A 27,993-nucleotide genomic window follows, 5' to 3' on the forward strand; every position below is an offset into this window, starting at 1 on the left:
CAAAATACTTAATGTGCTCATTTAATGCACGTAAATACAAAGCATTCTATATCACATTAGTGCAATTATTCACCATTTCTTATGAACAACTGAAGGGCCTGGAAAATCCCTTTTAGATAACAAATTAGGAAGTCAGATGGGGAGGGTGCAATTTTCTGCACACAAAGCTGCTAGTAACTTTCCTGCTGGACTGAGCAGGTTTGTTTATCCCTACATCCATCTCCTCTTCCTTCTCGCCTTCTCCCTGCAACAACATAAACCGCATCTTAAGCAATTGGTTTCATTTTGGAACTATTTTCTTTAATAGCATTGGGTGGATTTTAAATGTGGCACTAAAAGTGCTTTTGAGCTTCTCTTCTGCTGCTGGTAATCATGTATGAAAGACAGAAATGTGGTTTTAAATGTGTTTGTATCATGATTTATTTATTTTTTAAATTGATGGTTATTCACTAAAGTGGATTTACAACTGCATTTCATCCTCCCTGTGTATTTTGTGGAATCTGTGGACAGTTGCATTCTATCTGAAGCTCATTTTCAGTCCAGCACCCACCATGTTGTCTGTGGAGTTGTGCACATTTGGGAATGGTTTTTTTTTTCCCCACATCTCCTCTCCCTACATGGAAGTGTCTCTTTGGCAGCTATTGGCAGGCACGCATGGCTTCTTTACTTGATTCTTCCTCCTTTTCCAAGGCATCTGCCACATACCAGTGAAACTGACAAGACTGGGGCAAGCCTTGCCAATCTCACTGATGCCAGTCAGGTGTTCATCACTATGTGCTTGTGCTGGTGTACATATAAATGGCATTCTAAAGAAAAACACATACTGGTGAGAATGACAAACATTTTCCTGACCTCAGCAGTTGCACTGGAGAATGAAGGCGTGGGGGATGGACTGTGAAGAAACTGGCAGGTAATGCAGACAAGAGGTTACACACTGTCAGACTTACCAACCATGTTATGAGAGGAATGCATATCAGTCCCGTCTTAGAGCAGTACGGGCCACTCTCCGAGGCAGACCAATGGAAAAGTGTCTTCTTCTGCACTAGCTAGAGAGAGTGTGGTGGCACTGAAGGCAGGGGAATATTCCTGAGTGGTCATTAAAGCGTTTGAACATGCACATCAGATTTCAGCCTCTAGCTATGACCCTAGAGGTGGTTTTGTACACCCAAACGAATCATGCTGAAGGCGTAAGGATAGAACTTCCCAATTAAGAGTTCAGTCCTATGCATGCCCACTATTTTAAGTCCTATTGAGTTCAGTGATGCTTATTCATTGTATTAGGATTGCAGCCTATGATAGTCTAACATGAGGAATGAGGTTTTGGCAAAATTATACAGAATGCAGAAGCCAATGCAAGCAGACCTGGAACCTTTAGCAGAATTCCAGTGAGAAAGGAATTTACTGTAGCAAAATTCAGATCCATAGTGCCCAAACCCAGAACAAAAAGAAAAAAAATGCAGGTTTGCTATTTTCTTTCTTTCTTTTTCTTTCTTTCATGGTACATGTATGTTCAAAAATTTTCCTTGTTGAATATGAAGTGTACTCCTCGTGGGTCAGCATCTGAGTTGTTAATACACATCTTATTTAAGGTTTCACCCAAGGCTTCAGGTCCACACAGGAACACACCAATCCTGGAACTGATGGCAGAAGAAATTACAACGTTACAGGTGCCTAAGATGGTATATAATTTAAGTAAGGCCACTGTGGGAATTTAACTGCCCTGGAAATATTACATATAACACTACCAAATGTTACCACACTTTAAAACCGGAGACTCCCATGCCCGCAAGGAGTATTAGTGCTTTTGTAATATACAGTAATGCATACTGGCAACAATAGAAGCATTCTCTAGTCTTCAGTGAGACCAGGATTTGATTTAGTGAAGTTAGAAAGCTAGGAGCTTACTCACACATGCATTCACATCATTCAGTCTCTCATCATTCAACAAAGTCACTTTATGGCTAAGAGCTGGTAGCATGAAGTACCTTAGCTGATAAGTTTGTCTGAAGCAATTCTGGTTGTAGGAAAACATATTGCTTCAAATATACAAGTTGTCACATGGTGTTGAGGTGCTATAGCTCAGTGGCAGAGCACGGGGTTTGCATACAGAAGGTTCCAAGTTCAATCCCAGGCATCTCCAGGTAAGACTGGAGAGCAACTGCCAGGCAGGGTCGAGTCAAAAACCCTGGGCTAGATGGCCAATGGTCTGACTCAGCATTAGTGAGCTTCCTATTTTCCTAACTGCACAAAAAAGTAAGTTGATGGGGAATGCAATAGTAAATTGTCATGATCTCTACATGGCTTGGAAAATATTTTCCAGTATCAGATGCAGTTGATTTCTCTAGGGGGTGGGGTTTGGAATCCAAGCTTCACCCCATGGAGGAATCCAAGGAGGCTCCACAGGCCGGGGATTTCACATCCCTGATCAATGGGTGATTCTGCTTTTCAAACATTCATTGGAGAATGTGGATTCAGATGATCCTATAGCTCACTGCAAGGAGATCAATGCTTGATTTTTCAGGCTTGCAAGTAGTCAGCAAAGAACCAAGTATGAACTGGACCCATCCATTACTGGGCCCATGTCAAGACAAAGATAGCGACCCACTCATAGAATAATATATAAGTCGCACAAGTGAGGCCACTCTTCATGGGCACTATAGAACAAAATTACCTTGGATGCTGACTTGAGATGGTTTTGAACTCATTCTCCCAATTTGGTCTCCCATACAGGGTTTTCTGTTTCAAGCCTGTGATCACATCTTTCTCTTCATCATGACGTATTGCAATATTAGTAGCCTGGAAGAAGGAAGACAAAGAATGTCCTTAATTAGAAAGATGTCAGGTCAGTAGGTGGCAAAAAGAAAGAGAAAAATTGTTCTCAGGGATACTCCCAAATTAACATAGAAGTGACCAACAAATGAACACAGTAGAGCTCCAGCAAATAAACTCTTCCAAATGAGACTGGAAGAACTGAGGAAGGGGCCAACATTTGATTGATTGATTGATTACATTTCTATACCACGCAATAGCCAAAGCTCTCTAGGCAGTTCAACAGGAATGACCTTTAATGCCTTGCATCCCCAACTGGATGTATTAATTGTATCTCAGTCACCATCACACGGATCCCTTTCAATACCCTATCCAATCCATAACTTTCAAAGAATAGCCTGAAAACCTTGTGATCGCAGCCATGGACTGAAGAGATTTCATTTAAAAAAGTGAGATGTCCACCCTCTCTTTGTGAACTGCAGTTTTTTCCCCTAGTTATTTTGCAGCTGTCATGCATAAGCCTGCATTCCAAGTTCATATGTTTCTTCTCCCAGGAAAAGACAAGCCTCATTACAGTGCTCAGAAGGAAGTGTGGCATATATCTCCCAAAATATTAAATATTACAAGTCTTAGATGAGGGAGGAAAACTAAAAAATGGATCTGACACCGTGTTAAGGAAGATAACATTAATAACAATCTCAGGTAAAAAATATACTATGCCTGTTTTCCTAATTCTGATGGGACAGGGGTTAATGGGAAAGAGACAAGAAGTGGAGTGCATCTCCTCCTGATGTTCGGAAAGTGTCTATTTTCCTTTTTATGACAATATACCCTTTTGTAGTGCACACTCACAAACATACACTGTGCACTGCTTCCACAGGATAAATATGCTAACCTTTTCCCCACTCATGGCAATGGTGCCTGTTTACACCATCTCCTTTATTTGTACTATTTCAGGCTGTGGGTTCTCTCGGTGCCCTGCCCTCTCAATGCCCTACCCTGGATTGCAGGGTTCTGCTATGGGTAGGATCTTTAGCAGGGGTCAGCTTGAGTCAAGTTTCACAGGGAAGCAACAGAAGAAGAAATCAGTACCACAGAAAGCTCTGAGCAGTACTGGAGCGAGGAACTAGACAGGGTTGTCTGTATGTTGCTCTAACAAGAAGCAGCGCAAGAGTGAGCTTTATATAAGAGTTTGGCCACATTATTATATGCTTGGCTCCTCCTTCACACTGACTGAGGTTTTGTCTCTTAAAGGAACCTGGCCTGTTTTAGCAGCCTCAAGCTGCGAGCACATGGGAGTGGCTGTGGCATGCTAGCACCCTCATGGCCAGAGTTGTAATGCAAGGGAGCTGACCCCAGGGATCTTTCCTGGGAACTGGCTCCAGTCTTGTGATGCCTTTCTGAGACTGAATCCTTTTCCTGAACTGTTAACTCTGGAGCCCCATCTTCTGAGGACAAGGGACCCTATGAGGTTGAGGGGTCAGGGTGCTAGTGCATGACAGTATTCTGAAGAGCAAGGGCTTATTCTCAGAGCCGTACAATATTCTGTTTTTGATAAATCACTGCGAGAGTGCCTTCTCCCCAGCCGTTATGTGCCAACTGTTCCATGGTTTATTGATATTCACTTGTTTGTGGTGCGAAGGAGTGTCATGCCCCCACTGGAGGAATCCTCATGGGAGAAAGAGCCTGAACTCCCAGAAATGGACAGTACCCCACTTCACCAGACCAGGAGGAGCCTGGACCCTCAGGGGAGATGGCTGCAGGTCCATCCCCATCAGGGGGAGGGACTCTGTCTCTGAGTCAGAGGCTTAGCAACCCCCTGCCTCCAGGAGCATCGTTGCCTCAAGCAACAGGCCAGTGACTCCTCATGAGTAGGGCTCTGACCAGAGAACTCTAATGTACTGCAGGTGAGCCCTGGGTGAGGCTCAGCGGGCTTTGGGGTTAAAAGCCTTCTGTGTCTCCCTAGCCAGTGTTGGAAACAACACTGTTCTTCCAGCTCCTGTGCCTTCTATTGTGCCTCCTGGACTGTGCCCTGTGATTGATGCTCTATGTTACTGATCCTGGGACTCCTTCTTGACTCTGCTTCTGGACTGTGTAACATATCTGACTGCCTAACTGTGTTTTGACCTCTGCCTGCTATCTTGACCACTCCTGCCTTAGGCTGAACCCTATGGGACTGAAACCTGTGTGCTTGCACATTTGCTTGCTTTATTGCCTTGCTTCTTGTTTAGCCCTTATCATAGATCAGAGAATCATAGGCTTAGAAGGGGCCTACAAGACTATCAAGTCCAACCCCCTGTTCAGTGCACGAAGCCTGCAGTCAAAGTCTGCCACAGTCAATGCAGGGAGACTTTCTCCATTGGGGCGCCCACCATGTGAAATTATCTGCCCACTGAAATGAGGCAAGATCCTAGTGTGGAGAGTTTCCACTGACAATGAACGTCACATCCGTTTACTCAGGCATTCTCTTGATCAGAGCAATACAACAATGGAACCGATTACCTAGGGAGGTAGTCGGCTCTCCCACACTGGAGGCATTCAAGATGAAGCTGGACAGCCATCTGTCAGGGATGCTTTGACTTAGATTCCTGCACTGAGCAGGGGGTGGACTCGATGGTCTTGTAGGCCCCTTCCAACCCTACAATTCTATGATTCTATGATTATTAGTACTGCCACCTGCCCCCAGTTATTGTAGTTGACATATTTTATTTGTTTTATTGACTGATTTTATATTATTTTGTTATGCTTTTATGTTGTGGATTGCTCTGGGATTTTTGTGTGAAAATGAAAAGTAGTATATAAATGTTCTTAAATATAATAATAATACTGAGACAAATGGCCATGGGGGAAAGCTTGCCTATTTTGGCTCTGGGCCTGCTGCAAGCTGGTCATGTGACCTGCTTCCACATGCATGATTTTGCTTTTGGTGTGCCTCTGTAAATGTCCCTTTCAAATATTTGTAGTGGCATCTCTCAAATAGGATCCAATAAGTGGTAGCCAGTAAAAGGGTGCATTCGCTTGATCACGGGAGAAGGGTGGGTAACGGAGCCACACTACGGGGAGAGGTAAGGGAACCATGATGTAACTGCCTGCCATACAATTGCAGAAACACACACGGCAGCATGGTTCCCTTACCCATCCCTTCTACGTGGTTCTGTTGTTGTCCTCCTACTGCTGTGGCTGCATATCTCAGTGGCCACAACGGTGGGAATAGGGTTGTGCTGGCTGCTCCAGACATCGCTACGTGACTGTGACCATAAAGTTCAGCCATGTGGGCTAGAGCATCACCAGAACGTCTGGACACTCTAGGAAGCTGTGTCTATGGTTGCCTGGATTTATCAATGGAAAGCCTGACACATGACATGGTAAACCACCCCGGGACCCCATACCCACTCTGCAGAGAGTGGGTAATGAGGGTGGGTAACTTACCGATTGTGGACAGGCAACTCCCCCTCCCAACATGCTAATCCATTGTGGGTCACTCCCAAATGCGACCCTCAATGGGTTAGCATGTCATCTGAACCCAGCCAAAGTGACCAGGTGACTATGGACTGGGAGCAAGCTGGATCTCACATGGTCACCATATGCTGAAGTCATTGCGAGAATGGGGCCCTGTTCATACATATGGGAGGTATGCAATAGCTGCTTTATCTGGTCAAAGATCCAACTGCATTGAGAAGGCTCCAGCAAGTGCTTACCACAGCTTCATCCCAGCCGGTAAGATAGATGTTGTAGCTGAGGAATTCTGGATTATTCTTTTCCTGCATTTGAGTTTCTAATGATTGCAAGAGGTCAGCAAACCATTCAAATGCATGTGTGTCTCTGCAGAGCCAGTAAAAATAGATCTGGAAGGGACAAGATTGACTATGATCATAGTATTACATCATGTTTAGTTGGGTGATTAATCCTTGTTTTCTTCCTAAACCCTGAAGACTTCAAAGATACTACTCTCGATTATCTGTGATGATCACTAGCTATAACAATGGCCAAGTTTCATTGGCTAGGAATGACAGGTATCCCTCAAATGTGAGCCGATTTCATATGCACCATGAAACGGTGATGATGAGTAGACATTCCTCTCATGCAGCATGAAGGATAACTCCCAGGCAAAGTAAGGGTGAAGCTGACCTGAGGGATAGTAAGCACTTCCCTAAAATATTTCATGCCACTAGGGACGTATGGATTGTGTAAAATCTGTTCCATCTGTGTTTCACAGATTGTCAGGCACCTTTCATTCCGTCATACGCCCATCGACAGAATCAGATTTTTTTAGTTTCCAAATTTGTGCAAATTTGCACATGCAAAAATGTGCAAATTCCCCAGAAATGTGCGTTGTCATGCTTTAGCCTATAGGGAAAACACATTTTTGGCTGCTTTTTAAATTTTTGTGTATTTTTCTATGATGAAATTTGCACAAAATTCCCAAAGGTTAAAAAACTGGTCCACAAGTCCACAGAATCTGCCCAACAGGGGAAATACTAATCCGCTGCAGAATCCACAGGTCGGATTAATAAAAATATGAACTCATTTGGTTCCGTTGTGGATTTCTCACACATCCCTACATACTAACCCATTTGCTCCTTTGGCTTTCAATTGCAGTGTATTAAGGTCCTATATAGCATGAATTCAATCCTTGTTCTCCTAGGAATGTTCTTTGCTATCCCTTTGCTCCCACAAACTAGTTTTTCTACAGTAACCTCTGGCAAAGCTCAAGCTGTATAATTCGCTTTATAGAAGCAACAAATGGGAAACTGAGATAAGTTTAACTTCTGGCTGTCACTCTCTGATCTGAAGTATTTGATGACCAATATGCTGATTTGTCCCAATGCAGCAGTCTGATGCACCAATAGATCTTACTGCTATTAGATCAGCCCTCCATGTCCATGTGCATATAAGATGATACAGGATGCTGCTGTGTGTGAGCAAATGGGACAAATGCTGCAGGCAGAGTGGGAAAATGGCTACATCTCTGCTGTCAGTTTTACATAAATATGAAGGTGCATCCACATCAAATAACAGCATGAAGTCTTAGTTGTTCACAGCACTTTTTTGCACAGAGGTACATCTGGATTAAGCCCAGAGTTTGTCTTTATATACGTACTTCTCAATCCCTCTTCTTATGCACTGTTTAGTGCTAGGAAACAAGTGTTGAATTCTTGGGGACATGTCAGGGACATACCTTCTTGAGTTTTAGGTTAATGGTATCATTGCAGTATTTGTACCACACAGATTTGAGAATTGATGCAAAAGGGGTAACCCCAATGCCAGCTCCAACCAACACCACGGTGTCGTAACTGAATACATCTTCGCTAGCGGTGCCAAATGGGCCGTCTACAGCTATCCTAGAACAGTAAGAGTATAGTTGATAATAACTGTGATTGGTTCATACATGCTCTAATGATGCAATAGTCATCCAGGCCAAAGCCAACCTTACAGTATCTATTCAGGGGCTAGTTCTACCTGGTGGACCTGGTCCATGAATATCTGGTATGCACAGACAGGGTGTAGTCTGCTTTGAGGACTCACTGGATTAGGAGTCAGAGCACCTACTAAATTAAGCCAAGGGATGTTGGGGAGGCTTGTGCTAGTCAGAGCCCACCTTGCAAGAGTGCCCTGTTTGGTGAGCTGAGTTTTATAAACAGGCAAGGACCAAAAATAACTGTGATGTAAAGAACTAAGGCAGGGAAACAGAATCATTTTGGGCCTGAGGGCTGAATTGCTGTCTTGGAAGGGTTCCAGGGGGCACATTCCTGAGGCGGGTGGAGCCTAAAGCAACGGGGGCCAAGCCAGAGGGCTGATAATTTTTTTTAATTAATTAGGTAGAATGGGGAATGTTTCTATCTATTTTTGGCATTCATAACTTTACAGTAGCATTAGAAGTCTGCTGGGTATGGCCTCCCCCTGTCCTCCATTGCTAATTTGTAGTCTGCTGTGATGGCTGTGCTCTCTTCTCCTTAACAGACCTACCACTAAGCCTAGTCATCTGATGGACCGCTCCAATGGGCTTCTGTGCTAACACTGTGGCTTACAAAATCTTGGGTAAGGATCCAAGCACTGTTGCACTCATCTCCTTTTGTCAGTACTAGAACTCAACCTCAGTAATAGGACACATCTGGGCCACGTAAGGCTGATTGTGCCATTCTGACAGTGGTGGCCAGCTGGTAAGAACCGTTTTTAACTCCTAGGGGCTATGTGGGTCAGCACAACCACACATGACCCTCTATGGTAAAGCTGATGCCACTACTTGCATAATGTCATTTTAAGCCAATCCACAGGGTTCTCAGGATAACATCTGACATTTTGCAAAATTGACCTTATATATTCTGTACATACTTGGGCAGTTTCCAGGCTTCCTGGATTTCTTGCTTGTCACATCCACAGGCATTAAACAAGCCTTCTGTCCAGTCCCCTACGACACGAATGTGAATGCTGAGGTAGTCCTCTTCAGGGGCAGACGTCAGGGTGAAGGGGTGCCACTCCAGCATGGACACTGCAGGACATTGGACAAAAATGTACTGCCCAACTTCCATCTTAAATCCCTTCTTCTTCATCTGGAGTTCATACGTTTGGAAAGGATGAGTGACAACCTATGACACAAGAAGGATGGCTCTGAGAACACCATAAAACCAGCTGGGATGGTCAAGATTTGCATTGGCCTGTGCACATGTAGCAAAGGACGGAATTAATAAAAAGGCTCTTAAAATCCTAAGTCTGTTTACGTGGTATTAATTGCATCCAGAAAGGAATTACTTGAACAAAAATATTTGGAACATGGGTGGGCAACATGCAGCCCCCCATTGCTGCCACCACATCCCAAAATGAATATATATAAACAAAATGGCACTCCGTAGCCCCTACAGAACCCTAAAATGGCAAAGTCAGCTTGCAAACAAGATAAATGTGTCTGTTTTAGCACAACTAAGCACTATGGGGTGGTTTGCCAGTGAATTTTGGCAGCAAACTAGCAATTTTTTATTTTATTTCTTCCTCTCCTCAGGGGTTCCAATGGATAAAAATGGCCCCTGGACTGCCTAGAGTTGCCCACCTCTGATCTGGAGGAACTTGTTTTGAGAAATGCTTTATATACAGGATTGGATCTAGGATCTGCTGTCTGCAAGAGGAAGGGCTCCACTCACAGAAGGTCACTCCGTCCAATTTTGGGGAGATCTACCCTCCACCTCACAGCTCACCCCTCTTCCCCCCAACCCCAAATATAACTCACCCCATTCAGCAGGGTCTCCTGACTCTCTGTATAGCATTTTCAGGGGGCTGGAGGGGCTACTGTGGGAAGGACAGGGTGGAGAAGTCCACTTCTGCCAGAGCAGCTGATCCAGCTCAAATCTGGATTCAGCCCATGACTATTAATTTCACTGATGGTTGGTGACATTTTAATTCATTTAACAGCTTCAGCCCAGCGTTGGGACTCAGGTCCTCCAGGGAATACTAACCACAAGGTAATTGCTGATGAGTACCATTTTGAGTGAGACGAAACAAGCAAGCTGCTTTTGTGACTCCTACCTTTGTGATAACAACCTTTTGTTGCGATCGCCAAAACCGCACCAGCCTCTCACAGACGTATAGAATCATAGGCCCCACTACCCATTTCCATGTCTGTCAACAGAAAAAGAAGAATAAGCAGTCAAGGATATTGAGCTTCATCACATGGAGCGTTTATCCTGTGATAGATTACTCCTTCACAGAAGTTTGCGGGCTCTTTACATAACGCAGTGACCCTGCCATGACCGTCCTGCACTAAATGCCCTTTGTTCCATTTTTAAATGGATCTCAGATAATGAGCTACCAAATTACCCCATTGTGTTCGGCTTCAGTTTCCTCCGTGAAAAGAGTTAAAGCGGCAAGAAGAGGAGCAAGATCAATGAAAGAGAATGGAAGACTCAGATGGGTGGGGGTGGGGGGAAGCACATGTAAAGGGAGTCAGTTGTGATCCTGCATTTAAAATGGAAGCAGAAAGCCCCGTTTTAAATGCAGGATTTTAGGCTGGTGCAGAAATGCCCATTCTGTAAAATAAATCTATGGTTTCATTGTGTATTCGGGAATTGGTTTCAACACTGAATTCAGAGGGCTCATTACACCACACCCAGTGTTAAAAAGAGAACTTCTTCTTTTGTGAGTGTTTCATCAGTTTAAGAAGTTACTTCAACCACAACTGGCTAATTTCTAAAGTCTATTCCTGTTAAGAGAGGTCTTGCCCTGTGTCTAACATTCGGAGTTACTGTTGAAAATACATACCATTTGTTTGTTTGTTTATCTATCTTTCAACAAGTCTTCATCTGGCTCTGGACCCTCAGTTGTTGGGGTTACCTCATGAAGCTGAGTGGTGGGAGATTCAGGATGGATAAAAGGAAGTACTTCTTCACACTGCACATGGTCAAATGCTGGAATTCACTACCACAAGATGTAGTGATGGCCACCAACTTAGATGGCTTTAAAAGGAGATTAGACGAATTCATGGAAGATAAGCAGTATGCCTCTGAATAACAGTTGCTAGGAAACACAAGTAGGAGGATGGTATTGCATTCATGCCCTACTTGTGGACTTCCCATAGGCATGTGGTTGGCCACTGTGGAACAGAATGCTGGACTAGACAGGTAATTGGTCTGATTCAGCAGGGTTGTCCTTATCTTCTTATTACATTAGTCCTACCCTTTCTAGTAGTAATCTGGCTACTTAGCATCAAGATCTTCAATAGTCTTAATGGCTGTATTTTTAAAAACAAACAATAGATCATACCATAGGAGGATTTCCAGAAAACTGTGGTACAGGACATAAAGGTGATTCCCCCCACTCGGTGTATTTGTCGGAACAGTTCTTTGGATCATGAACACGCAAACTAGCAGGTGTCTGTCCACGTACAATTTGTCTGGGAATAACAGTAAGTATCAATATCAATAATAATAAATGTATAATAATAAACATTAACAGCAATTAAATTGATATCATAACATCAATGTCTTCAGCGTATTGTATAGCAGGGGTGCCCCCCGAAAAAGAAAAGGGCCACATGCGGCCCACCAAATCATTTCTGGTGGCCGCCCACCAGACCCCACCGTGGAGGCACTATCTGGGGTTTTCCTTACTAGCTCTAGCAAGATGAAGCCTAGGATTTCCTTACTAGCACCAGCAAGGGAAACCACAGGCTTGTGTGTGTGTGACTGCTGCCCAATGCACCCCCTAGGGCCAAAAAGGTTGTGTACCCCTGTTCTACATACATGGAATGTATGGACAATATCCAATGGTAGTCCTATGTAAATTAGACCCATTCACTTCAATGGGGCTACTCTGTGTAAGAGTACCATTGGATACTCCCCTCTGTTCTGCTTTGGATAATGGCTCATTTCAAGAAAGCCAATATCTCGTTATCACACTGACCTCTTTTCCCATTGTAGTCTCCCTGCAACATGAAACCAGCTCTAGTCATCATCAGATATATTGTTTATTGCTATCAAAGCTTCAGCAATTTCTTCCCAATCTACAATATCTCAAAGGATGCTAGATTTATTTCTGCCTTGTAGATCTGACCACTCCTAATTGACAAGCATGAAATGCATATAGCCAGTATTCATTTTCAAGATATGTACTCCAGAAATTGAGGTAGTGACATAATAGATAGGGTCATGTGGACAGGCAGCTAGAGCCGGACTAATTATAATCCTCTTCTGCTGTTTTGGGAACAGTTGCAAGTCCTTGATATGTGTATAACTTGACTAGCTGGGTGTACTGACATGAGCCCATCTGATCTCCCTTGCAAGTTCTGTTCTCCATCATGTGTGCTCTCATTCTCATAGGCTGTTGGCCCGAGAATATAAATCAAAATGTAGCATTTTGGGGGAAAAGGTACCATACCCTAACATGGATTTCAACTAATCCTCTATTCAGAACTGCCAGTTTTGGTCCTTGAGTCTCCTTTTTGCTTTCTGGCATAATTACCCACAGATTTGATAAAAGGGAAACTAGCATGTAAGGTGTTTTGTTCATGACAAAGGAGAAATACCTGATAGTCCATGAGCTGAACCTGTCCTGCAAAACAATGTTATCTGCCTCCCTTTCCAAGCGTTATTCAAGGTTTGGTGAAAATTTGGCCACTGTTGCATTCATTTGGAATAGCCATACATTTGTTTTCTAAAGATGTGTATGAGATAGCGACACTTTTCTGTCTGGATTTTGTGGATAATGCCCTGCCCATGCCCAAATATATATGTTCTATAACTCTCAAGCTCCTTCTAACAGGTGGTGGTACTGGAGCACTTCTGAAAGAGCAGAGGTATGTGGCAAAATGCTTTATGGACCCCAAGAAAACAGAAGCTGGCCATCCCTACTCTCGACAATTGTTATTCTGCTCATTCAAGATAATTAGAGCTGCAAAGGGGTATAATCCCCTGTTGGTCCATTGCCTACAATAAAAGAAATTTCTAAGTGATACACAAGCTTTTCCAGAATGGTGATTTTGTCTTTTTCCTTGCTGTCATGCTACTGTCTCTTCTACGTTTTATAAACTATTTTATTTTATATTATATTTTTTTAAATACTGTATAAAATGTAGAAGAGACAGTGGGAGCCATCACACGAGGCTTTTATTGTGCATTCGTGGTGGGTCACAATGGAAGTTTGCGGGTCCTTTTCATGTCGTTGTCATCCTCTGGTGCCACTCCTGAGGTTTTTTAGGTTTATCCTGCAATGATTTAACTCGCTGATAATGTAGTCATAAATTACAGCACCATTAAAGCGGATGTGTAATTCCGGGAACACACGCGATATCGCCGCAATGTCACAGTGCCATCTAATGGCTGTATAAACGGAACATAGGGAACTTCCGCACAAGGGAAATGGCCAAAAAAAAGAAAAAACAGAAGGGGGCGGCAAGTGTAGTTGTGATGCTGGAAAGACTGGCAGAAGAAAGCCCACTGGGGGTGCAGGATTTCTGCCTCATGTGATGACACCCAGTAGCATGACTGCAAGGAAAAAGACAAAATTACCATTCTGGAAAAGCTTGTTGCAACAAGTTTTCAATAGGTGCCAAAAACTCAGAAGGGTTGGTCCCTGTCTATTATGTCCTGGTAGGAGGTTCCTGGGAGTGGGCACTGTGACATTCCCTGGAACCCCCTATTCTGAGCCATGGTGGACTGGATCTCTGGTATCTTAGGCACCACCACGAGGGTATCTCCTGATGGGTGCAGCATTCAAACAGGCAGGTCAGATGATCTCTGAAGTATCCTGGTCCTGAGTTGCTTAGGGCTTTGTTCGAAAGTACTTAACTCAAACCTGGCCTGATAGCATATAGGCAGCCAGTGCAGTTCCCTCTGCATAGATGTAATATGCTGGCAATAAAGAGCTCCCATTGCAACCTAGTTGCGCCATTCTGCACCAACTGAAGCTTCGGAGCCAACCTTAAGGGCAGGCCCACATAAAGGGCATTGCAGTCATCCAATGTAGAGGTTACTAATGCACGGACCACAGCAGTCGAGCTAACAATGGCCAGGAATGGCCAGAGGAGTCTTACCAGCCAAAGCTGGTAAAAGGCACTCCTAGCCTTCGACGACACCTGTGCCTCCAGTGATAGTGCTGGATCAAGGAGCGCCACCAGAGAGCTTCAGCTATCGGGTGGTATAGAAATGTAAGAAATAAAGACCATGCACCTGCTCCTTCAGGGGGAGGACAACCCCATCCAGAACAGGTGACTGACCCAGTTCTCGGATACAGTAACCACTCTAAAGATTTAGTGGTGTATTTGAATCAATACAGACACTTACCCAGCTCCATGAATGACAAGCCCAGCAAAAAAGATAACAAACAGATGGTGGGTGAACCAAAATACTTCAAAGTATGACCTTCGAATGGTTTTAGTGGAAGATGTGATAATTAATATTAGACACAGTGTGATGACAACACCAGTGAGGCCTGCCAAGGTTGTGAATGCTACATAGAAGCCACCTTCAGGGTTCTGTCGAAGGAAAAACATGGCAATAGAATCAAATCTATCACAACTGAATTGCATAGCTTCCCATTCGTAAAACACATCTAAGGCAGGTATTGGTGGATACCTGCCACCTCCCACCACCACTAATGATTGGCCAGGCTGGCTGGGGCTGATGGGAGTTGGAGTCTAACAATACCTGGTGGGCGCCACCTCTGAGCTAAGGGAATAAAATCCCATAAGAAAAAGCATCATAATGGGCCCCCAGCAATTGCAGAGGAAAATTAATTTCTCTCTCTCTCTCTCTCTCTCTCTGAAAACAATCACTATTTGACTATTTGTCCAAGAATGCAGCTGCTTACCGGAAGTTTCTTTCGGGCAAAATTCAGGTAGGTTTCATGTTCGTGATCTCCCAAATCAGACAGCACCATCTTAATGTTTTTGTTATTTTCATTACGTGCATCCACCAACCTTTCTACATTAAACAGATGTGCAATTGTGTGGATGGCTAAAAAAAAAGTGTAGAAAATATGTTAATGTAATGTATGAGCTAAATCACACTTGAAAAGCAGGATTGTTGTTTTTTCAAACTTACAACACTCCTTCCTTCATTTTTGAGCACAGAGGCCTCCCCATAAAATGTAAAATTGAATTTTTGTTGACATGTGTGGCTTACAGACATAGCTCCATATTCTATGGCTCTTAAACTGTATCCATCATTCTTTCTCTTTCAACCGTTGTTAACCACAGCTGTCAGCAATGGCTTTACCTACACCTCAGTCCTCAATATCCATACTTAGAAGTTCCATTTGCTTCCACTGGACTTTCATGAATGATTGAGTGTTTGGAGGAAATGAGAAAAAAGAACTTTCAGAGACTGACTGCACAAGTGCATTTAGAGGTGAAGGCATATGACAGGGCAAGAAAAAAAAAACCCACCTCCGATATAACTCAGATTTAGCACTAAAGCATTGAAACAGTAGAATAAACCCCAATAAGAACTTATATTCAGATGCTTTTTTCCCTCCCTTTTTCTTTTTAATTTTTTACTTTTTCTTTTAATTGTAAGTCTGCAGACTTATATTCTTGTCCAGTGTTTTTAATGTTTTATACAGGTCCTGGTGAAATGAGGCCTTCAAGAAAGAAATGTCATCATCATTATAAAATGCACACTTCTCTTCATCCCAGCCCCTATATTTTGAGAAATTGATCCCCATATAGATTGCTCGTTCCCCTTCACTTTCTGAACCCTTCCTGCAAATGCTTTGTACTCATATGAGCCTTGCGTTCATTGAAACCAATGAGACTTTGTCCTAAATGTAAAGTTTCAAAGCACCCACCAGTATGGAGGGCAATCATCCAGGCCACCAATTTGTGAAACGTGAGGTTCCTATCCAACTGTCTTCTGACACGCACCGAGCAGCACTATTGAATCAAAAGAGAAAGTGTGAACAAATTTGACATATCAAAGTTTCAGTATGTATTCAATAATGGAATAACAGAGATCTTCAACAGAGAAACTGCTTAGATATATTTTTAAATAATGAGTTTCCGCCACGCATTGAAAACTTGGTTGTTCGGGCAGGCATTTGGGGTGGCTTAGCGTATTTTTAGAACATGATATTTTAATGCTTAATTTTACTGTTTTAGACTGTTTGTACTACTGTGCATTGCCCAGAGGGGCTGGGTGACCGGCCAACTGGGTGATTAAGAAATTTAATAAATAAACAAACAAACAAACAAATAAAATATGGTCAGCAGTATATAAATCTATTACATAAAATAAATACTATATGTTAAGCTTGCTGAAACTGGCATATTTAATGATGGTGTACATTGTGGTTTTCAACTTCATAGAATCATAGAATAGTAGGGTTGGAAGGGGCCTACAAGGCCATCGAGTCCAACCCCCTGCTCAATGCAGGAATCCAAGTCAGAGCATCCCTGACAAATGGCTGTCCAGCCTCGTCTTGAAGGCCTCCAGTGTGGGAGAGCCCACCACCTCCCCAGGTAATTGGTTCCATTGTCGTATTGCTCTTACAGTCAGGATGTTTTTCCTGATGTTCAGCCGGAATCTGGCTTCCTGTAACTTGAGCCCATTATTCCGTGTCCTGCACTCTGGGATGATCAAGAAGAGATCCTGGCCTTCTTCTCTGTGACAACCTTTCAAGTACTTGAAGAGTGCTATCATATCTCCCCTCAGTCTTCTCTTCTCAAGGCTAAACATGTCCAGTTCTTTCAGTCTCTCTTCATAGGGCTTTGTTTCCAGTCCCCTGATCATCTTTGTTGCCCTACTCTGAACCCTCTCCAGTTTGTCTGCATCCTTCTTAAAGTGTGGTGCCCAGAACTGGACACAGTACTCCAGATGAGGCCTAACCAGTGCTGAGTAGAGGGGAACTAGTACTTCCTGGGATTTGGAAGTGATTCTTCTATAAATGCAGCCCAAAATAGCATTTTCCTTTTTTGCAGCCACATCACATTGTTGGCTCATATTCAGCTTGTGATTGACAACAATTCCAAGATCCTTCTCGCTTGTAGTGTGGTTGAGCCACATATCCCCCATCTTGTAACTGTGCATTTGGTTTCTTTTTCCTAGGTGCAGAACTTGGCATTTGTCCCTATTAAATGTCATTCCGTTGTTTTCTGCCCAGTGCTCCAGTCTATCCAGATCACTTTGAATTTTGTTTCTGTCTTCCAAAGTATTAGCTATCCCTCCCAATTTGGTGTCATCTGCAAATTTGATCAGCATTCCCTGCACCTCCTCCTCCATGTCATTAATAAAAATGTTGAAGAGCACTGGGCCCAGGACTGAGCCCTGCGGTACCCCACTCGTTACCTCTCCCCAGTTGGAGAAGGTCCCATTGATAAGCACTCTTTGAGTCCGATTCTGTAGCCAACTGTGGATCCACCGGATCGTTGTTTCATCTAACCCACTTGGAGCTAGTTTGCTCATCAGGATATCATGGGGCACTTTGTCGAAAGCTTTGCTGAAGTCAAGGTATATGATGTCTACAGCATTCCCACGGTCTACAAGGGAGGTTACTTGATCAAAAAATGAGATCAGATTTGTCTGTCAGGACTTGTTTTTGACAAATCATGCTATACACAAGATCCATCTGAGACCATATAATACCAGATAAATTAAATCACATTGCAATGAGAAATTATACAGAACTATGCAACTATGTAAATTATGCATAAGCAAAATGGTGCAGAGGACAGCAGTGGGGAGCAGAGAGGGAGAAATCCCATCATGCTAGTAGACTTCTGCTAGTGCAATGTGGGATTTAATCCTCAGTAAGTAAATACATACATACATACATACACGCATACATACATACATACATACATACATAAACAAAGTTAAAAGACACATATTTGTTCATCCCTGTGCTGTAAGGATTGAGGAACAGCCACAGGAAGATTTGTGTGTGTGTGAGGGTACTCTTTGGTGCTGACCCAGTCACTATTGCTGCTCCTATTCTGCTCAGTAATGAAATACATGTCAGAAACAGCACCTGTTCATAAAAGTAGAAGTGAAATTAACCTCAAAATGGAGAGTTCAACACGCAATAATAGAAGCACGAGCCATCCCCCACACACACACACAGTTTAGGGAAGCTCTTGCCAGTTAAGGAAGTTCATATTTTAGCTTGGATGGATCTGGTATAAGTCCATTTGTGCATAAAACCCTTGGGACCAACAGTATTTCAATTTACTTCACTAAAATTAAGGGGACTCTTCTTCCAGGCAACTCTACTAATTAAATTACATACTGCATCCCTTCAAATTCAAGTTGATGCTCAAAATGTGAAAATTAAAAAAAGAAAAATATGGTGCATCACCTTTTCTTTCCTTTGCTATACCATCTTAGCAAGAATACCAAATAAGACACATGGGGGTGAATCCATGGTTATCCTTCCATCTACAGAAGACTACCGATTTAGAGGAGCATTTCTGCTGATGGAATGCAAGAGGAGGATGTCTTCATCGATTCACTTCTCCCACTGCAGTCTCCCCTGAAAATCTGCTCCGGAGGGTTGGGCGAACCACCAGAACTGTGGGAAAGGTAGCACTGGAGGCTGCAAAGGGAGGGGGAACCAGCAAAGGTCATGCAATGCTCTCTTGGGTGGACAAGAACCTGGATCCAAGCCACTTGCCCCAATCCAGTGATTTCTTGTGGCTAATTCCTTAATTCTACAAGTGCATTCCTCTTCATAGGCAGATTTACTCCCACCACCAAAGTGAATGGGGAAGCTCACTTATGCTGGAGCTCCATGGAGAACTCTTGCTACTGTTTATCTATGTGATCATCTGTATGGATAGTATGGTTTTCCCTGTTCTACTGATTTTTGTGATAATGATGTAATTTTTGCTGTACTGAGAAAGTTTGCTTTCTTGAATATGGCTTCTTGATTGATATGTCATGGCTTTAGTTTGGTTATAGATTTAACAAATTCAAAAGTAATAAAAACATTTTAAAAATAAAGCTACGTCAAGATAATGAGGCTGGAATGGTATCTCCTAGCCAGAACCACCATGGCTGGATTCCCATTACGTCCTGGGTCCATATGACATTACATTACAGACAAATGCTGCCATGGACAGCACTACAGACAATAATCAGCCATGGAGTTCCTTTTGCCAAAGAAAAGAATTCATTAAAACACATGACCCATCTTGTATTGTGGAAGCATTTAGTCAAAGCAGTCCAACATAGTTTTCTTAGATACATACATATTTCTGAATATAAAGCCACCCTTGACATTCCAAAATAATATCTCAGATAAATATCATCTGAGGACCATTTCACATTGTAATGAAGGCTCAAACTCCCTGTTCCCTTCAAAATCCCCCTTTCTTGCCCAAAGACATCTCCATCCATAATCCTCAAGGCAAGCCCCCATATAGCCACAGTGTACATAGAGCGCTTGAGAGCAGAGGAAGAAAAACATTTCTCTCCATACCACCAACACTATGAATTCAACAATGAGTTAAGAATCACTATTATGTACATGCCAAATCTGACCCAGAAAGAGTCCTCTTTGATTGGATCCTTGTCTTCCTGCTCCCAGCAAGCCAACACCCGGTTTCCAAGACAAGTGCCACATTGGGTGTGTGCCAAGCTGAAGATACTTGCCCTCAACAAGCACAATGCAGGTTACCAACTAGATTATAGAATTAAAGTCAAACACGATCAGCATAGGATGACTGTTACTTTTCTCTAACAATGGAAAACACTCCTGCATCTTACCGCACTCGAGCCTCTGAGGAAGGAGAGCAGATTTCGGCAGACTGGAAGTAGAACCAACATGCAGTTGAAATTCAGACATGCTGCAGGAGCCCGAGCCAGTGCCAGGTAAGGCTAAACATAAGACAGTGGGATTATCATTAGCCAAACAGCATTTGCTGAAGGATGCCTTGGAACCAAAGTAGAAGACCAATGGATCTGAATCTCATGTACAGAGTACACCAACACTGAGGCTACGCACAGGATGCCACAATGTATGTATGTGCATGCACATGACAAAAAAAGGGAATCGGGCTGAATGGATTGATAGAGCACTGAATGCAAACTGTCTTATGCCAGTTCACACAAGAAGGTTTGACACAGGATAATGCAACTCAGGTATAATGGATACAGCTTTATCATGTGAATATAGTACCTCTAATGGGGGCAAGAATATTCTTTGATAATTGTTACCTCAACTGGTTGGGTGAATCAATTTTAAGTGAGTCCATGAATGAAACCTTTTCTTACACTGGTCAGCTCCACCTTCTGGGCCAGAAGAAGGGTGAGTATTAATAGCTGTGGGAGGAAGAAGAGCACAAAGCAGTGGGGCTGGTGGCTCCGATGTCAGTGGGGTGCTGAATCCGCTCCAGGTTTCAGTCAGAACCAGTCAGAACTCTAAGGGAGCTATCCAAAGGGCCACCAGCCCCACTGCCACAAAGACTTGCCTAAGCAGCATGGGGGTGGGTAGGAGGGTGGGTGCACACCCAGGGAGAAGAGGCAAGGTTTACCCTAAGGATCCGGCTGTTCTTGATATTGGTCTCATTGCTGCCCCTTCACTTTCTCTTTGCTTCCTCCATGCCATCTCTGCAAGGCTAGCACCCACCGTGTGTGCCCATCATCCTTGGCCATGCACTGCTGCTGCCAAACATCTTTCTCCACCTTCCTTCCTATCACCATAATGTACCCCTATTCTGAAATTATCCCCACACACATGCAGAGTTCAGTTTAAAAGTAAAAGTTTTGTCACAAGTTTTGGAATGAGCAAGTATGCTTTCAGGATTTTCCTCCCTTTTGTGTGTAGTCTCTTTTTGTCACATGTGGGGAACTTAAAGGAGTTTTAATTGCACATGCAGATGGGCAAGGTAGATTTTATATTCCAGCTGTGTTACCCTCGCTTTGTTTATTTGCTAATAAACTGTTTGAGAAGGGGGGAACAAATAATTACTCTCTCTACACCCTACCCTGCTTTATATCATAACCCCTTTGGCTCTACATGTCCCTGGATCACATGCTTAGTACTTCCCTCCATTTCTTCCTCCCTCATCCCTGCTGCTCCCATCACTGTTGCAGCTTTGCTTCAGCCTCCTACACAACTCAGGAAGCATCAAGTTGTAGTTGGGAAATGACAGAAGCAAAGCCTAAGCCGACAATTTGCCTTGGGCCTCAAAATGTTGTTTTATGGGAGGCTCTCACCAGGTCACTCTGCTTCTTTGGCTTCTTATGCTGTCTAATCTCTAGAACAGGGGTGGGCAACTTGTGTCCCACCAGATGTCACTGGGCTGCAACTCCCATCATCACTCACCATTGACTATGCTGGGAGTAGTACTCCAACAACATCTGGAAGGCCACATTACCCACTCCTGCTCTAGAACTGAGCAGAATGAAGAGGGAAGAATGAGAAGAATGAAGAGTTCCCATGTCCAGGGGGGTGTCTCCATGAGTGATTTACTGTAAGTTTACTGCATTTGAAGGTCATTCAGGGCTCATGACATCATGGCCATCCTGCAGCCACTCCAGAGTTTTGGGCCAAAAAACTTTTTTTTCTGAGACTACTTTTAGTCCGATTGTTTTCCTTAATTCAGCTTGTCTGCGCTTTTGTTGCGGTGTGTACCAACCCTCTGCATTTACTCTGGCATGATAGCCCTGCCCAGGGGTGTGTCTTTCACCTGGCCATAACCTCACTGACCCCAGTCAAGGGGTGTTTCCCCAATGTTTTCCCCACCTGTGTCTCCCCGATGTTTTTGCCATTTCGCTGCTCGCCATCAGTGTTCTGAGCTACCCCACGGTACTTAGTTCACCTTGCCTAACACTGAACTCTGGTGGCCATCCCTGCAAAGTATAGGTGTGCTCTGGGCAGCCTCTAACTTTATTTTTAAGTAAAGCATAAAAGCGCAACACTGAAATAGTGCATTAGCACGACATTGTGAACCTGAAGTAAGCACTCCAGGTTCACCGACCACAGCCACCTGTGGACTGTAAACTGTATCGATCTTGGACATTCAAAGTCATTACTGCATCAGAGACTAAGGCTTACACTGCTAAAAATGCCATGGGGTGAGGAATACATATACTTGGCAAGATCACAATTCTGGAGGTAGTTATTGGGGAACCTGCAATTGAGCATTTAAAAGAAGTCCCTATCACACTATAGCGAAATAGTGCATTTGTGTAGCAATACCTATACCCCCTATAGCATTATAGCACTATTGCAAAATAGCGCATTTGAACAGGAGTAGCTCTACCCCTATAGCGCTATTGCAAAATAGCACATTTGTACAGAGGTGCCTATACTTGCTATTGTGCTACTTTAGAGGGAGAATAATTTAAAAAAATGGGAGGGGGGATCGGGCATAGGTTGCAGAGGCAGGAGCTAACATACACTGGCCAGAGAAAGCAGAAAAGACAGAACAAGGCAAGAGTGGGAGGGAGTGGGTGGGAGGAAACAGGCTCTCTAGGTGATGACATGGATGAGACTCCACCCAAACAATTCTTGGTAAACTGCCGTGTGAGCTGCTGAGAGCCCCAGGTTAGCTTTGGGATAATCCAGGCTTTCAAGCCCTGTGTGTCCCCATATAGAGCAGATTCGACTCCAACAAAAGCTGCAGCAAAGTGGAGAGTGAACTAAACCTGACACCGTGGAGATCCCCCCTTGGTCTGGGGACCTGGTCATATTACCATTATCATTTTCAAATAATAAAGAGCTTTCTAAGTGGCTGACTTGACAGCTGGTGTTGAGAAGAAGTGGGAGAAGAAAAAGGGAAATGGAATCAATTAAGGGAAGTCTCAGGACTTCTAGGATTGCTTAAAAACATACTGGCCAGCTGTATTCTATAATAGTCAATTTGAAACCAAGTTACAGCATTTCAAGGGATACACTATTTGTTAGGTAGGAGTTTTTCTGTTACAACAGGAGAAGACCACTAAGACTGGGCAACAGGTATTTATGTATCTGTTTGTGTTCAGTTTTGTAAATTTTGCCCTGCTTAGGTCTGTGTGTAACATTGGCTGGATCTACACTTACCGCCTTTTTTTGCTTCCAATGAGGTTACACCGCCCGCCTTTCACACTACGCAGTACCCGCCTCGAACTGGAACCGGAATTTCCCACTTCCATGCTTCCGCTTTCAATACCCTAATATCCCGATATTTCCCCTTAATGTGCTCTGATTTTCCGCCTTTGCTACCATATCCGGTCATAGCCCCATGTCTTCTTCCGGCTACCGATCGCATAGCTTCCTCAGCAGCCCCCGTTTCCTCAGCCACAAGCAAAGGGCTGGATGTGCACGCGCTTGTCTGATCTCGGAAGCTAAGAGGGGTCGGTCCTGGTCAGTGCTTGGATGGGAGACCGCCTGGGAATCAGGCTTCCTACACTAAGCAGGGAGTTGTTGTATCCCTTCAAATGAGATTAAGTTTTACCCCCTCCTATCCCCGGCTCTGGATGTTTGTTTTTTTAATTAAGGCGTTATCCTCGCAGAATCGGAGCTTCTCTGTGATTTTTTTTCCTAATTCAGGCATGATCTTCGAAGATTCGAAGTTGTGAAGCTTCACAACTTTGAAGCTTCTAAGATCATGCCTCAATCAGAAAAAAAACATCGCGGAGAAGCCCCGATTCTGCGAGGATAATGCCTTAATTAAAAAAAAACATCTGGAGCGGGGGATAGGAGGGGGTAAAACTTAGTCTCATTTGAAGAGATACAACAACCCCCTGCTCAATGCAGGAAGCCTGATTCCCAGGCGGTTGCCCATCCAACTACTGACCTGGGCTGACCCCGCTTAGCATCCAAGATCAGACAAGCGTGCGCAGGAAAACAGCACAGCGCTCGATTGTGAACCGAGTTCGTGCATTCGATGAAGCACTGCAATGGGGAAAATGGGTGAGTGTGAATAATCACATTTTAATGTGAGAGTGTTTAACTTGACAGGACACCGAATTCATTGCAATGGTGGGTGCAATGTAGATTGGCCCATTTACTTCACTGCAATATTTATTGCATGATGCTATTTCAGACAACAGCAACTAATGGATAACCTAAACAAATAAAAGCACTGCTCATTATGTACAAGGGAGAGCAAAATGCAAAATAAATTCAAATGGAAAAATGGGACTCACTTCCAAGTGGCTCTGATTAGAATGGGAGATTTAGTTCATATTGTCTATTAAAGCGAGGTTGAAGGGCTGGGTTTGAACCTCATTCAGCCCAAGGGTCAAATTCCATTTCGGGGAAGCTCCCCGGGGCTGCATTCCAGTGGTGGGCAAGGCTGAAGGTAAAAGGGGTGTGGCCAAAATCCCCCAAACACCAGCATACTGTAGCATAAAGCTCCTCCTGCCAGTAAGGAGAGGCATTTCAACCTTTTAGAATGGGGTAAAAACTGCGCAAAAGCTGGGAAAACGCCAAATGATCAGTGGTTGGGGGGAAGGGGGTGGGGGTTCCTGTAGGGAACCCTGGAGGGCCAGATTTGGTTCCTGGTCCTGAGGGTTTGCACCCCTGCTTTACAGTATACAGTAAATACATATCCAGTACTTACCCCAAGAAGTTCTCTTGTATAGTAGAATTGTGGCCCAAGGTCATATACGAAGTAGTAGTGCTGGAAGAGGAAGATGTTTAAACCCAACCACACTATCTGTAGGAAGAAATATATAGTCTGAAATTATTTCCAGTCCTCTGTCACAGGGGTGGGGAGACTTCAGGCTTGTGGGATCTAGTTCATTTTACAGAACCCTGACTACACCACCCTGCGGTCCAGTAATCAGTGCCAGTTGCAAAATTGGGGTGGGGGGTTGGAGTGAATTGCCAGCTGCACTCCGTGAGCCATATGCTGTACATACAAATACACATCCACATCTGAGCTAATGCACCCCAGGGATTGTAACACAAAACTCAATGTGGCTAGTAGAGCAGCACAGAGACAACCAATTAATACTCATATTTTACAGAGGAGGAAACTGAGCCTAAAAGATAAGCAATTAGCACAAGGGCAGCCATGGCAGAAAACCTTGTGATGTACTGCAAATCACCCAGACATTTACAGCTGTGCCCAGACCTACTTTCTGCCCACCCCTGCTTTGTGATCCTGTAGTAAAACCATTCTGTTGTTGGGGAACCAAGGGTTTATGGTGGTACATAACAACGTTTAAATAAGGGAGGTATAGACTGTGTGAGTTCTTTGCATGGTGTTTTTGTGCCATTGATATTGGAAGACTTTGAGTCTTCTACCTATGACTACAGGTCGCACTATATTCTGTGAAATATAAATAACTTGAAGAGAGCTGATGAATATGAGGCAACCACACTTAAGTCGGTGCCCTAGGGGATACTGAGGTAATCAGAGTCAAATGGGCTATGACCCCCATGTGGAAAAATAAAGAAGAAACATGGAATCTATTATCAACAGACCACTTATGTCTGCAGTCTTTAAACCACCTTAATTCTATTGAGTTTAAGGAGACTCAGCAAGGTTAAGTAAACAGTGCATTTAAGTGCCTAGTAGCAGCCTCAAACTACTGCACTACATATTATGGTCCCTGTGGGGACTGGCACCCAAAATCTAATGCGTGCATGCTTTCAAAACAGTGACTGGATGACTATTTTTTTTTATGAGGCGACGATCAGTTCCCAAAAGGGAAGAACCCCCACCACCACCACTCTGCCCCCCAGGCTGAAAAATAAACCAGGAAGTTCCTTCCCCAGATAATGAGGTGTGTTGACCATTGCTATGATTTCATTCACTGGAAAAAACAAACAAACACTGAAAGGCAGAAGTAAGCTAGTTTCTCACACAATGAATGGGCAGAATAGAGGCTGCACATTTTGCCTCATATCTTGGGTTCTACAGGCTTTTCTACATGAGGATTTTAATCTGCCACTTTACTGAGGTTTCTGCTTCTAGAGTCTTTGTGGGATCTGCCCCTTTACATGTGTTTTTTTTTCCGTGTGTGTGTGTGTGTGTGTGTTTCTTTCTCTGCCTTTTGATGTGTTCCATTGCACAACCACTAGCTGGTGCTGTGGTATAGCCAAATTGCACAAATACACAAGCTGCCATTGACAGAAATACCAGACTTTCTTCCTTGGGAAAAAACACACACTATAATGGTTGCAAAGCACGGGAGACGTCCTGGAGGATGATAATGTCATGTAAAGCACCTGCAAACTACTGTGAGTGAGGAATCATGAGTGCACAATAAATACCTCATGTGGAAATGCTCTTCAACGGCTAAAGTCTTGCTTTTTAAAATTAAAAAAGAGAGAAAGCTAGGAATCCGGAGACTGTGGTTCATGCTGCCCCTTGCCTGCCCTGCCCCCCCCCCCACTCTGGATGCCTATGCACAGTGTAACCATGTTGTGGTTATTCCTAGCCAGGCTTGGTGCCAGAAGGCAGCACTCTTGGGAAGCTCCTGGGGCCCCACCAGGGCCCACAGCTGCACTTACTGCCAGCCTCCTTCCATTCCAGGCAGCTGGGTCTGGTTGCAGCCTTTTGGATTTCCAACAATGCCCCCAACATAGTATTGCTATGTTGGGGGAAGTTGCATGACAGTTGCAAGCTGCCCCCCGCTCCAAACACTGACAGCAGCACTGTTGCCCCCGTCACTGCTGCCACTTTGCAGCTTCCAAATGAGCCTTCAGGGCCTTCCAAAGCAGGAGCAGGGCCACTGATGTAGGAAGATGCCCCCCCCCCCGGCACATTGCTGAGAGCCCCCTCAAACCCAGAGCAGGCCCTGTTCTTGACCCTTTCTCCATGTCCTTGTTAGCAGCAAAACATCCCATGTTCTGATAAACCCACCCTCCTTCCCCTGTCATAGCCATTTTAAAGCTGAAAGAAGGGCAGCTTCTTGCCAAAACTAGTTTCAAAATTTCGGGGGTTTTACATTTTATCTGTTCTTGTTTAACTCTAGTAGTTTAAATGGTCTGATAATGATCAATTGAAAGTGCTCAGCTTGTTTATTAACCAGGTAGATTTAATGTTATTTATACAGCAAATTCAAAAATATTATTATTATTATTATTATTATTATTATTATTATTATATTGAAGGTTAGTACAAATTTCTTGTGTGGTGTGTAATGCAGATTATGGAATTCCATTCGTTATTCCACTTCTTCAGAATCCAAGCCCCTGATGGTTGCTTTAGCAGCATGCCATACTTGGGTTCTCAGTTATGAAGGCGGGATCTTGTGCACAATCAGAACTTGGCAAGGCTTTCATATGCCATGGTCTCTGCTCCCAGCCTTGTTCCCTACCCATCCCAATGAAATCTTTTTGCCATTGTTTGATTTTGATGGGACTAAACCAGATAAATCTAACAAATACACATCTTATTAAATGCTCAGCTCATCTGTTCAAATATTAATCTACACGGGCCAATAATTCCTTCTGCATTCTTTTAAAGGCAGATCCAAACCTCTGACTTTCAGCAAGCCTGCTTTCTATCATATCCGTTTCCCCACTAAAAAAGGGCTTATTCCACAGTCAAGTTTGTGCAATTAATGGAACATGGGCTGCTTACATGTGCTGGTCTATGGCTGAAATAAACCATCTGAATCTGAATGGAACATTCTGAAAACCGTAAGGCTTTTCATGCTTAGACTTCATGCCTTTTTTAAACCATCTATTAAAGCACCTTCTGCAGCTGAACAGGTTTCCATGAAACTAAATCAATGGTAACAACACTAGTCTTTAAAATGTATTTTTATTGTACTTACAATGACAAATATGGAGAGTCCTTCATTCTCCACCCAGTTGCCCATCTTGATGGCTGCTTGAGTAAGAACAAACTGGCGTTGA

The 27,993-nt window shown here is 43.6% G+C and overlaps 1 protein-coding gene across 1 annotated transcript; it reads right to left on the minus strand.

The window, feature by feature from the left end:
- Positions 1-27,980, minus strand: CYBB (cytochrome b-245 beta chain). The gene is made up of 13 exons (XM_084843961.1): positions 27,912-27,980; positions 24,740-24,835; positions 19,956-20,066; positions 16,042-16,126; positions 15,064-15,209; positions 14,538-14,728; positions 11,521-11,650; positions 10,288-10,380; positions 9,103-9,356; positions 7,949-8,111; positions 6,468-6,614; positions 2,672-2,796; positions 1-1,637 (listed from the first exon to the last, which is right to left on the minus strand). The coding sequence occupies exons 1-13, from the start codon at positions 27,954-27,956 to the stop codon at positions 1,511-1,513; spliced, it is 1,713 nt and encodes a 570-aa protein (XP_084700087.1). The 5' UTR covers positions 27,957-27,980; the 3' UTR covers positions 1-1,510.
- Positions 27,981-27,993: the final 13 nt, after the last annotated feature.

Source organism: Heloderma suspectum, chromosome 3, assembly GCF_057233095.1.
Source record: "Heloderma suspectum isolate Gila_16-S chromosome 3, 16-S_ref, whole genome shotgun sequence".
NCBI classification, from domain to species: Eukaryota; Metazoa; Chordata; class Lepidosauria; order Squamata; family Helodermatidae; genus Heloderma; species Heloderma suspectum.

Excerpts from the sequence above, each read along its gene's own strand:
- CYBB (XM_084843961.1), bottom strand. The coding sequence starts at position 27,956 with ATGGGCAACTGGGTGGAGAATGAAGGACTCTCCATATTTGTCATT. Across the intron at positions 16,127-19,955 it reads TCCTCAGAGGCTCGAGTGCG|TGCTGCTCGGTGCGTGTCAG; the intron begins GTAAGATGCAGG and ends TTGATTCAATAG. Across the intron at positions 15,210-16,041 it reads GATGATTGCCCTCCATACTG|CCATCCACACAATTGCACAT; the intron begins GTGGGTGCTTTG and ends CTTTTTTTTTAG.